The sequence below is a fragment of the Mobula birostris genome, chromosome 13 (assembly GCF_030028105.1).
Source record: "Mobula birostris isolate sMobBir1 chromosome 13, sMobBir1.hap1, whole genome shotgun sequence".
NCBI classification, from domain to species: Eukaryota; Metazoa; Chordata; class Chondrichthyes; order Myliobatiformes; family Myliobatidae; genus Mobula; species Mobula birostris.
In genome coordinates, this window is record NC_092382.1 from 97,225,578 (window position 1) to 97,238,119 (window position 12,542).

General features: G+C 44.4%; 1 protein-coding gene across 1 annotated transcript in view; it reads left to right on the forward strand.

Moving 5' to 3' along the window:
- Positions 1–632: 632 nt before the first annotated feature.
- Positions 633–12,542, forward strand: part of LOC140208068 (NACHT, LRR and PYD domains-containing protein 3-like) — a 41,683-nt gene continuing 29,773 nt past the window's right edge. The window contains exon 1 of the mRNA XM_072276593.1: positions 633–765. Coding sequence (XP_072132694.1) covers positions 633–765 — 133 coding nt within the window. The remainder of the gene's footprint in view (positions 766–12,542) is intronic.

Here is a 12,542-nt window from a genome sequence, read left to right on the forward strand (position 1 = left end):
ATCGGTGTCGCAGAAAGATAGCGTCCATCATTAAGGAGCTCCACCACCCAAGAGATGTCATCTTGCCATTGCTACCATCTGGAATCTGATACAGAAGCGTAACGACACACACTTAATAATTCAGGAACAGCTTCTTCCCCTCCGACAGGCGATTTGCAATTTCAGCAACATCATTTCACTACTATTTTGGTACTTCTAATTTGCACTACATACTAAATGTATCTATCGTGTGTGTGTGCGTGTGTGTGTAGTCTACCTGAAATTCTCAGTTTTCTTCTTCTCTCTGTTATCATGTGGGAGGAAACTGGGGGACCCGGAGAAACCCCACGTGAATCCACGGGAGGACGTACGGAGACTGAAATCCGGAACAAACCCCAGCTGTAAGAGTTTCACACTGACACCTGTGCTACCATTGCGCGGTGGGTCTGTGGAATATTTCAAGAGGATTTTGATAGATTATGAAGCGGAGAGGCGGGAGAGTCGTAATTAACTGGCGTACTCTACTTGTTGGGCTAAATGTCTCGAATGCATTTGTCATTTTGGGCCATGATCTCAACACTTCAGTATCATTTTTGAATCACTTCATATCTTAGTCATCCGCATCATTATTTAAATTGCAGTAAATAGCTCACATGACCTACAGCCTCCCTGATAACCACAACCACACAACGTGCAAGGAGCTACAGCTCCTCAGAGAACGTGTTAATGGACTGGAGTTGCACCTCGATGATATTCGGGTCATTCAGAAGACTGAGGAACTGATAGGTAGGCGCTACATGGAGGTAAAAGTTACTGATGTAGTGATAGGAGATTCCATTTTTCTGGGGATAGAGTCGAGATTTTGTGAAAGCGGTAAGGAAATCCGGATGGTACTGTATGATGCTTCCCTGGTGCCAGGGTCAGGATGCCTCAGATGAGGTCTAAGGTATCCAAAGGGGGACTGTAGGCAACCAGATACCATTCTCTATATTGGCAACAATGACGTGGTTGAGCCCACTAGGGGATCAACTATTCCGCATTGGAGGTTGTGCAATGAAGCAGCGTTGATCAGAGAACTTCAGTGGCAGTCATCGTAATGTGATGGAATTCACCCTGCAATTTGAGAGGGGGGAACTAAAGGCGAATGTGTCAGTATTACAGTGGATGAAAGGGAATTACAGAGGCATGAGAGAGGATGTGACCAAAGTGAGGCCAGAACGAGGAAGACTAAACATAGAAACATAGAAAATCTACAACACAGTACAGGCCCTTCAGCCTACAAAGTTGTGCCGAACATGTCCCTACCTTGGAAATTACTGGGCTTACCCATAGCCCTCTATTTTTCTCAGTTCCATACATCTATCCAAAAGTCTCTTAAAAGACGCTGTTGTATCTACCTCCACAAACGTTGCCGGCAGCCCATTCCACGCACTCACCACTCTCTGCGTAAAAAAACTGACCACTGACATCTCCTCTGTAACTACTCCCCAGCACCTTAAACCTGTGTCCTCCTGTGGCAACCATTTCAGCCCTGAAAAAATGCCTCTGACTATCAACACGATTAGTGCCTCTCATCACCTTGTACACCTCTATCAGGTTACCTCTCATCATCCGTCGCTGCAAGGAGAAAAACGGAGTTCACTCAACCTAACTTCATAAGGCATGCTCCCCAATCCAGGGAACATCTTTTTAAATCTCCTCTGCAGCCTCTCTATGGCTTCCATACCCTTCCCGTAGTGAGGCGACCAGAGCTGAGCACAGTACTACAAGTAAAGAGTACTCTAAATTAAAGAGTTTAAATCCTAGATAAGGTATTGCTGCAGGAGGGAGGGCATTGGAGTTTTGCATTATCTTCCAGGGAAGATAGTACAGAACGGAGAACATGAACAGAGAACTAATATCGTAGCGTGATGATTCGTTAGTGATGCACGAAGGGGCTAAAGCTAGAGTTACAAGGGAATGGGAGCCAGAGTGCCCGAACAGTTAGTGCAGGGTTTGTGGAGGCAGTAGTTAGTAAGACCTCAGACAAAGTTAGGACACAAATGGTTGAGCATGGTGCGATTAGTGTCCTGTGCTGTGTATACTTTGGTGCAGGAGGTAGTGTAGGAAAGGGCACACTATTACTGAAGAAGAGGTAGATGCTTTAAAAACAGGGGCGATGGGTAGTCAGGAGAAGTTGGCAATCCGGCAAAATTGCAAACAACGTGATGAGTTGCAACGTGAAAAGGCGGATAAAATCGAAAAAGCTGAATACAGATCTGAAGGTGTTGTACTTGAATGCGCGCAGTGTATGGAAGAAGGTTGACGAACAAGCAGCACAGTTGCAGATTGACAGGTCTGACGTTGTAGGCATCACTGAATCATTGCTGAAAGAAGGGTACAGCTGTGAGCTTAATGTCCCAAGATACACAATGCGATCTAATCCACACTGAAATCTGAGAAGGAGATGCTGAAGTCAGATGTATCAGTATTACATTGCAGTAGAGGGAATTACAGAGGTATGAGACAGGAGTTGGCAAGAATTGATTGGGGCAAATAAATTCTAGCAGGGATGACTGCAATTTCTGGAATCAATTCAGAAGGCACAGAATATATTCATCCCAAAGAGGAAGCAGCATTGTCAAGGTAAGAAGACACAACAGTAACTAACAACGTAAGTCAAAGCCAACGAAAAAAGCTAAGAAAGGGGATATAATAGAGCAAAAATTACTTGGAAGTTCGGGGATAGGGAAGCTATTAAAAGATCATCAGCAGGCAATTGAAAAAGTCGTTAAGAACGTAAATGTGGTTTACGAAAGTAGGGTAGCCAATAATATTAAAGAGGATACATAAAGCTTCTTCAGATACACTCTTTCAAATGTATAAGAGGGGCTAGAGCGGAAATCGGACTGCTGGAAAAAGCAATGGGGAACAAGTTTGTAATGGGGGACAACGAAATGCTGGATCACTTGAATAAGTATTTTGCAACGGTCTGCATGGCTGGAGATCTCCAGCAGTATGGTGGAGAAGACGGTGTACGGCACAGAGTTCCGAGCGACGTGGCAGAAGGAATCATAGAAGCATCAGTAACGATCTTTCAAGAATCACTAATTTCTAGAGTGGTTCTGGAGGACTAGAGAATTGCAAGTGTCACTCCACTCCTCACGATGAGGTGGGGGCATATGAAAGGAAACGATAGGTTAGTTAGTCTGACCTCAGCGGTTGCGAAGATGCTGGAGTGGAATATTAAGGATGAATTCTCAGGGTACTTGAAGGCACACGGCAAACTAGGCCGTGGTCAGCATGGTTTCCTCAAGGGAAAGTCTTGACTGACATCTGTTGGAATTCTTTCAAAAAATAAAACAAGTTGATAGAGAAAGGAGCATCGGTTGATGTTGTCTACTTGGATTTTCAGAAGGCCTTTGACAAGCTTCCAAACCTGAGGTGGCTTAGCAAGTTACGATCCCATGGGTTAACAGGAAAGGTTCCAGCATGGATAGAGCAGTGGCTGATTTGCAGGTGGCAAAGTGTGGGAACAGAAGAGAGCCATTTTCGGTTCGTTGCCAATGAATAGTGGTGTTCCACGAGGGTCCGTGTTGGCACCGATTATATTAACATTATATGTCAATGATTTGCATGGTGGAATTGATGGCTTTGCTCCAAAGTTTGGAGACGATAGGAAGATAGCTGGAGGGGCAGGTAGTTTTCAGGAAGTAGAGAGGCTGGGAAGGACTTAGACAGATTAGGAGAAGGGACAAAAAAATGGCATATGGAATACAATGCCTGCAGGGGTATGGTCATGCACCTTGGTAGAACAAATGACCGGTTCGACTATTCTCTAAATGGGGAGAAAATACAAAAAAATCTGTGCGCGAAAGTGACTTGACCATCCTTGTGCGTGATTCTCTGAAGGTTAATTTGAACTTTGTTCCTGGGGAAAGGAAAGCAAATGAGAAGTTTGCATTCCTTTCAGGAGAAATAGAATACAAAAGCAAGAATATAATGTTGAGAGCCTATAACGCACGGATGAGGCCTCAATAGGAGTATCGTGAGCTGTTTTGGGGCCCCTTACGTTCGAAGGTATGTGCTGAAACTTCAGAAGGTTCAAGGCGTTTGTTAGACGATTACAATTCAAACGAGCTAAAATGACCAAACTGTTTGGAAGGGCATTATTCAGGCAAACTGCTGCGCATTTTACTGTATTCATGTGAGTAACCAGTTTATAAATTTACTTGGAGGCTACCATAAACCGCAAGATGGAGCAGCGCGATTGGTTTCAAATGTCAGTTGCAGATAAGCAATTTATTACTTTAAGTAGCCACCGCCCTAAACATCCGGACAGTAGGGTTGAAGGCTTGGAAAAGTAAACGTTGCTGTTGAGTTAATTATCGTGTCTCGTTAGCACTTATCTAAGCAGCGTGGAGAAGGAGAGCAGTAGATTTTCACACTGCATAAGCAGTTGTTTTTTTCTTCTTTATTTTTAAGGTTCGACCGCGAGTCACCTGGCGACGAATGAAAGGTTGGCGGGCTCTAATGCAGAGTCCATTTCGAGTAGAGCTGCTTTCAGTTTGAAGATCCTCTGGCGTTCAAAGTTCAGACTTGTTTGAACAGTACGCTTCATTGAGGAGGACAAGCAGCTGCAAAGGCAAGTTGATTTTTTTTTTAACTTGTTTCACTTTTTACCTGGCTTATTAATGAAAATATTATCAGCCGGTGGAGCGGTAGGATCCAACTGTTGAGTGCGGGATATTGGATAGAAATCCGCTTTCATGCACTATTCCGCCTTCAGGAGGTGAGCCAAGTTGAAGCATTTCTGAGTCCGCGGGGATCGTTTGGAGCAACAGCCTGACTCACTTAATAGCATGGGGAAGAGAAAGGGTGGCAGACGCGGGATGGCCACTTTATTAGGTACACCTCTACACCTGCTAGTTAATGCAAATATCGAATCAGCCGATCATGCAGTGGCAACTGAATGCGAAAAAGCATGCAGAGGTGGTGAATAGATAGATTTGCTGTTCGGGCCAAACAACTAAATGAAGATGAAATGTGACCTCAGTGACCTTGATTATGGACTGATGATTGGTGACACACATCTCAGAAGCTGTTGATCTCATAGCAACATAGAAACACAGAAAACCTACAGCACACTACAAGCCCTTCGGCCCACAATGTTGTGCTGAACATGTACCTACCTTAGAAATTACTAGAGTTACCTACAGCCCTCTATTTTTCTGAGCTCCATGTACCTATCCAAAAGTCTCTTTTCCGCCTCCATCACCGTTGTCGGCAGCCCATTCCACGCACTCACCACTCTCTGCGTTAAAAGCCTACCCCTGACATCTCCTCTGTACCTACTCCCAAACACCTTAAACCTGTGCCCTCTCGTAGCAGCCATTTCAGCATTGGGAAAAAGCTTCTGACTATCCACATCATCAATGCCTCTCATCATCTTATACACCTCAGTCAGGTCAGCTATCATCCTCCGTCGCTCCAAGGAGAAACGGCCGAGTTCAGTCAACCTGTCTTCATAAGGCATGCTCCCCAATCCAGGCAACATCCTTGTAAATCTCCTCCGCACACTTTCTATAGTTTTCACATCCTTCCTGTAGTGAGACGACCAGAAATGAACACAGTACTCCAAGTGGGGTCTGACCAGGGTCCAATATAGCTGCAACATTATCTTTCGGCTCATAAATTCAATTCCATGATTGATGAAGGCCAATACACCGTGTGCCTTCCTAACCACAGAGTTAACCTGCGCAGCTGCTTTGAGCGTCCTATTGACTCGGACCCCAAGATCTCTCTGACAGTTTACACTGCCAGGAGTCTTATCATTAATACTACATTCTGCCATCATATTTGACCTACCAAAATGTACCACTTCACAATTTACTAGGTTGAACTTCATCTACCACTTCTCAGCCCAGTTGTGCATCCTATCAACGTCCCGCTGTAACCTCTGATAGCCCTGCACACTATCCACAACACCACCTACTTTTGTGTCATCAGCAAACTTACAAACCCATCCCTCCACTTCTTCATCCAGGTCATTTATAAAAATCACGAAGAGTAAGGGTCACAGAACCGAACCCTGAGGCACACTACCAGTCACCGACCTCCATGCAGAATATGACCCGTTTACAACAACACTTTGCCTTCTGTGGGCAAGCCAGTTCTGGATCCACAAATCAATGTCCCCTTGGATCCCATGCCTGCTTACTTTCTCAATAAGCCTTGCATGGGGTACCTTATCAAATGCCTTGCTGAAATCCATATACACTACCTCTAAAGTCTCCCGGGATTTTCACGCACAGATGTCTCTAGAGTTTACAGAGAATGATGCGAAAATCAAAGCAGCAGTTCTGTGGGTGAAACGCCTTGTTGGTTGGAGAGGTCAGTGGAGAATGGGCATACTGTTTCAACTTGATAAGAAAGCGACAATAACTCAAAAAAAAGCACGCCTTACAAAAGTGGCGTGCAAAAGCGCATCGCCGAATGGCACGGCGTTTAGATAGTTAATATGGATGAGTTACAAGAACAGGACATGCTTCGTTCACTTTATTAGTACAGGGTACCTAATTAATAGGCTACTGAGTGCACATTGCAGGTGCAAAGAAGTAGCTTCACCGCAGATTCGATCAGCTGGAACGGTGGTAAGGCTAAGAGCATTCTGCAAAGAGAGAGGTGCAGCCAGTGATCGTGTCCCTTCCTCGTAACGATGAAATAGGAAGGAGGGTTGAATCCTATGGATCCAATATTATGTCAATTCACATCAAAAGCAAACAGCACGAAGTTTAATCTCAGGATTTCACCTGCAGGTAAAGAAGTAGAATGGACCAGATAAATAAGATGGCCGATAAGCCATTGCGGCGGGTTTCGGGGTGGAATAAATAAGTGCATGGATGATGGGGCTCTCTAACGGAAGATAGACCCTATTACCTGTTGTAAAAGTTTCCACCTGAGATGGTAGGTATTCCGATTCGTGTGGGTTTGGAGGTGAAAAGAGGTATGGGAAGTGAACGGACTCACTTTTCTGAAAGATATAATGTTTTTTTTATTGTGATTTTTAACAGCGAGAAGTAAATGTGGACTTTGTTACGGTAAAGAAATTGAAATAAACCAGGGGAAAGATAAGGGCGATGTACTTTCTTTCCAGTCTAAAGCTTGAGTCTTGTTTTATATTTACTTTTAATTTGATGTTAGTTTCTTAGTTTACATTTTAGGCACACTCTAATGTGTCCATGGAATGCGTTGCAAAGTGAGGTGGAATCAGAAGCATTTAAGTGGCTCTGAGAGAGCCCCATGAATATGCAGAGCTTGCAGGGAAGTGAAGGCTCTGTTGGAGGATTTTTAATTGCTGTTTTATTCAGTTCGGCACAGCATCAAAGTCGGAAGGACTTGTTCCTGCGCTATGTTTGGGAGCTGAGTAAAACAACACCGCTTTTGGGTTGATTTTCCCATCAGTTAAATTAATTTGAACATCATTAATCACACTGCCCTTACCCATCTTCGATGGAAACGTAATATGCATATCTTGATACAAATATAATGTCCGTCTCTAAATCGCTCTGACTGTCCTGATCAGTTGAAAGTGCCCCTCTTTTAAACATTTTATTCCATTTCGAAGGCGGGAAATCCAATTCCTTTAGTATATTTGTGCATCTCCACAAGATGAGAATACTAATCAGCAAAATGCTGGAGGAAGTCAGCAGGCCAGGCAGCATTTATGAAAGAGAGTAAAAAGAGATAAAGAGTCGAAGTTTCGGTCCGAGAGCCTTAGTCAGGACGTATGGAAAAGTTCATCAGGAGTAGAAAGGAATAAGCTGATGAAGGGTCTCGGTCCGAAATGTCGACTGGTTACTCTTTTTCCATGTGTCCTGATGAAGTGTCTCGGCGTAAAAAGTCGATGTTTACTCTTTTCTATACATGCTGCCTGGCCTGCCTAGTTCCTCCAGCGCTTTATATGTGTTGCTCTGGATTTCCAGAATTTGCAGATTTTCTCAGAACACTGTAGCAGTACACCAGATAGCGCCAGAGAATAGCAGAGAGAAACTTCGGCATGCTCATCTGGGTATTCTCGAGCAGTGTCACTCTCAGGTCGTGACTATAGGGCTTAGTCGACCCTTGATGTCCTTCAGCCGGATCTAAAGCTTTATTTTGCAGTGTGGCTTGAGGCTGCAAGGGATGACTCAGAGAGATCAAGTATATCCATAAGTTTAGCTTTATCCAATTTATTTTACTTTTGAATACACCGGTTTTGATTTACCTACTCACTTAGCTTCCGTCATACCAATTCGGTCACCCATACAGCGCCGAAAAGGCCTCTCCGGTCCAACGTGCCATACCACCAGTAATTGAATCTAACCTACCCCTATTTTAACCCCAGCCTAACCTGAAGACAATTTACTATGCCCAATTAATTTGGTGACCGATACATCTTTGCACTGCGGGAAGAAGCTCACACACTCAGGGGAGGAACAATAGAAACATTCTCACAGTGGACGCCGGAACTGAGCTCCGAATTCGGACATCACGAGCTGTAATCGCTGCGCTGCAGTGGAACCCGGCAGCCCACAAACATTACTTCATGGTTACGTGTGTTTTTTATCAGTGTTTCAAACACCAGTTCTATTAAATAATTGTGATTTATATTTTGAGGCCACTTCATTAAGTGTACGCCTGTATATCATATCGTTAAGGCAAATACCGAATTAGCCAATCATGTGGCATCAACTCAGTGCATAAAAGCATGCAGACATGGTCATGAGGTCAATTTATTGTTTCGAGCAAATATCAGAATAGAGAAGCAATGTGAGCAAGGTGATTTTTCACGTGGAATAACTGTCACTGCCGGAAGGGCTTCGTTCGATAATTTCAAAAACTGCTGACCTCGTGGGAATTTTCACGTACATCAGCATCTAGAAGTTACAGAGATTGGTGCGAAGAAAAATATCCAGTGAGCGGCAGTAGTTTGCGCCAAAATGTCTTCTTGAGTGAGTTCAGAGGAGATGTCAATATTGTTTCAAGCGGACAGGAACTGACAGTCACTCAAATAACCACGTGTTACAACAGTAGCGTGTACAAAAGCATCTCTGAACGTCCAACACGTGGAACCTTGAAGTGGAGGATCATGAACATGCACTCCCGTGGCTGCATAATTTGGCGCAGGAGGCACCTAATAAAGTGGCCATTAAGTTCATGTCCGTTCCACGATGGTGAGGAGCAGCCTCCCCCCGCCAATCGCAGAATCTTTCTTAAACCAAACAACTTCTGTTCTCCTCGGCTGGCCCTCGCCACCACCATCCGCATGCTCACCCAACCGCTCAATCCACTTGCGTATTCATTGAAATCAGGCATCCGCCGTACGTATCTTTGGAAGATGACACCATTAGTATTTTGTGATATGCTTTTGATCTCAACTCTAATTTTGAATTTAAAAAATGGCGTTTGAGACTGGGAGTGTCTGGACGACAAGAAAGTGCTTTTCATTTCTATTCGAAATTCGGATGAAAATACTGTTTTTTTTTAATTTTCTGCCGACGAGAATAGTGGTATCCACTTTATTGTAATATTTAAAATTAGAGAAAAATAAATATTTGGAATTGGAGGAATTGAGATTTCTGGTTAACTGAAACACAGGAAGAGTTGAAGCCAGCACAGATCCCCCATGATTATATTGAATGGGCGGACATTTTCCCGAGCACTGCTGATCAATTTCAGTTCCAAGGTTCTTATGTCCACTTCCCAGCTATCCTCATCTGGCGTTTGATTTACTATCTTAATCGTTATTGTTTTAGTTGTTATTTGGTGCATTTAATTACTGTGCATCTTATTTGTGTTTTAACGTTATTGCAAAACATCAAATCGTGTTTCTTTTTCTTATATCCTGCAGGAGGTACGCCGAACATTCGACTGGATTTCTTGCTCCAGAATCCCATCACCCACAGCCTTATAGCCCATTGCACGCCAGTAATTCTGAGTCGGCGTGACTCTGCTGTAAGTCAGAACGGACTCTTTCTGTGCCGGAGATGAGGAGCAACTTGAAAAGATTTTGGCCCTTCGGCTCTTCAGCAGCAGAAGGAGATCATGACACGAAAAGTGCATCGCCAAAACGAAGCCGGATTTCGAGTTTCGTCTCGGACGCAGAAGGAGGGGAGAACCATCAGAATCAAGGAAGTGTTCCATGGGAATTAAATAATGTTCCAGGAACAATGCCGAATCAATTATTCTCTTCCCTCGGAGCTTTATTCCAGACAGCAACTTCAAGAGATGACCAAGAACCAGGCGAGTGAACAAGATCTGTAGATATAGGAAGTGGAAGCAAGAGAGGAGGGAGAGCAAAGGAAGGAATGTTAGTCAGTGTTGGAGATTCGAGGCGACAATGAAATAAATGGCAACAGTGAACTAAACTTATGGGCCAGTTTCGCAGCACAGCAGGGAGGGGAGGAGACTGGCGGTGTTAGAATGATGCGAGAGTAAATGGGTGCATAAAAGTTTTGCACAGCACCGTCGTGATTACACTTTTAAATTTTGAAGTAATATTATTTATCACACCGTATAGCTACCACAATTTTCATGACATATGTAAAGATGATAAAACAAATTCTGATATGTTTCTCTACTGTGGTATGGGCTTCTGCAGCGGTAAGTGGGCGGACAGAGGGGAATCATAGCTGGGGAAACGGGACGGGAGTGGGAAGCAACAGAGGGACATTCTGTAATGATCAATAATGGAATCATGTTACCTTGTTCAGTGTTTCAGTACACCCGCAGTAAACCGCGCCCCGGCACACCTTCGCTGCCACTGTGCCAAACCACGGGAGGGGAAGAAAGAGAGAATAGATGGGGTTTGAAGGGTATTTGACTGTGTTCGTTGTAGGACAAGGGGCAGCGAGATGTGCAGAGTGGAATAACAGGAGTGTTTTTTTTCATTATGGGGGATTGTGTGGCAGTGTTGAGTTCTTAACGGGTGAGATCACTGGATGCAATTTTCAACTTAGGGAGAGAGTGAATCGATGATACGAAGATTGCTGGAAAAGCAGGTAGTATTGAGGAAACAGGTACGATTCAGAAGGACTTAGACAGCTTAGGTGAACGGGCAAGAAAGAGGCAAATGAAATACAATGTTTGAAAATGTATTGACATGCACATTGGTAGTAGAAATAAACGTGTGGAATATTTTCTAAACGGGGAGAAAATCCAAAACTCTGAGTTGCAAACGGACTTTGGAGACTTTCTGCAGAACACACTAAACGTTAACTTGGAGGTTGGGGCGATGGTGAGGAAGGCAAACGCCATGTTAGCAGGCATTTCAAGAGGACTATAATGCAAGAGCAAGGATGTGATGCTGAGGATTTATAAGGCACTGGTTGGGCCTCACCATGATTATTTTGAACAGTTGTGAGGTTCTCATCTTAGAAAAGATGTGCTGGCATTGGAGAGGGTCCAGAGGAATTTCACAAGGATGATTCCAGGAATGAAATGGTTATCATACGAAAAACGTTTCATGGCTCTGGGTATGTATTCACTGGAATTCGAAAGGATGCGGGGGGAGGGGGGGGATCTCACAGAAACCTTTAGAACTTTGAAACGCCTAGACAGAGAATATGTGGAAAACATGCTTCCCATGGCGGGAGAATCTAGGACAAGAGGGCACAGCCTCAGGATAGAGAGGCGCCCTTTCTAAACAGAGATGCGGATAAATTTCTTTAGCCAATGGGTAGTGCATTTGAGGAATTTGTTGTCACTTGCAACTGTGGAGACCAGGTCGTTGGGTGTATTTAAGGCAGAGATTAATAGGCTCTTCATTGGACATGACATCAAAGCTCGGGAACTGGGGTTGAGGAGGAAATTAAAAAAAGGATCAGCAATGATTCAATGGCAGTGTAAACTGCATGGCCTGTTACTGCTCCTATGTCTTATGGTCATGGTCCTGTGAATGCCCTGGAGGACACGGGTTAAAGGGTCAGTGCCGAGGGTGGTATTGAATGTGGTACCAACGCAGCTAAATGCGGCAAGCCGCGGCGAGTGTGTAGCTTGGACAATGCAGCACCTACCCAGTTTAAAGGATCAGAAAGAGCAGATACTCCGAGTGTTTTTTTTTTTACGCTTTCTGTCACGGGTCAGTAGAGAGCGGCATTATAATGTCAACACAGTAGATGGAATATGAGAATCGTTTTTATCACTGGAAGGTCGGGTAATAGAGCAGGAAAATTGAGCGGCTAATGCATACCATTAGGATGGAAACAGAAATCTTGTACACACACACACAATGTAAGGAGATAACAATGTCACAAGGGGGGCGCTAGGAGCGGATCCTAGATGCAAGACACAGACACTGAAGTACTAGGAACAGGACAAGGATGAGGGACCTGTGCTAGGACATGGACAATAAACAGAGAAACCGGACAAGGAACTATGAACTGCGAGTCTGGGCTTGAACCCCGAGCCAGAGACTGGACAAGGGCCCAGAACCTGGGTCTTGCCTCGGGCTCGGGCCCCAAACGCAGGCACGGACATGACTGCAGAACTAGAGGCTGGGGTCTAGAGGCTTAAGGCTTGAGGCTGGGGTCTTGAGATTTGAG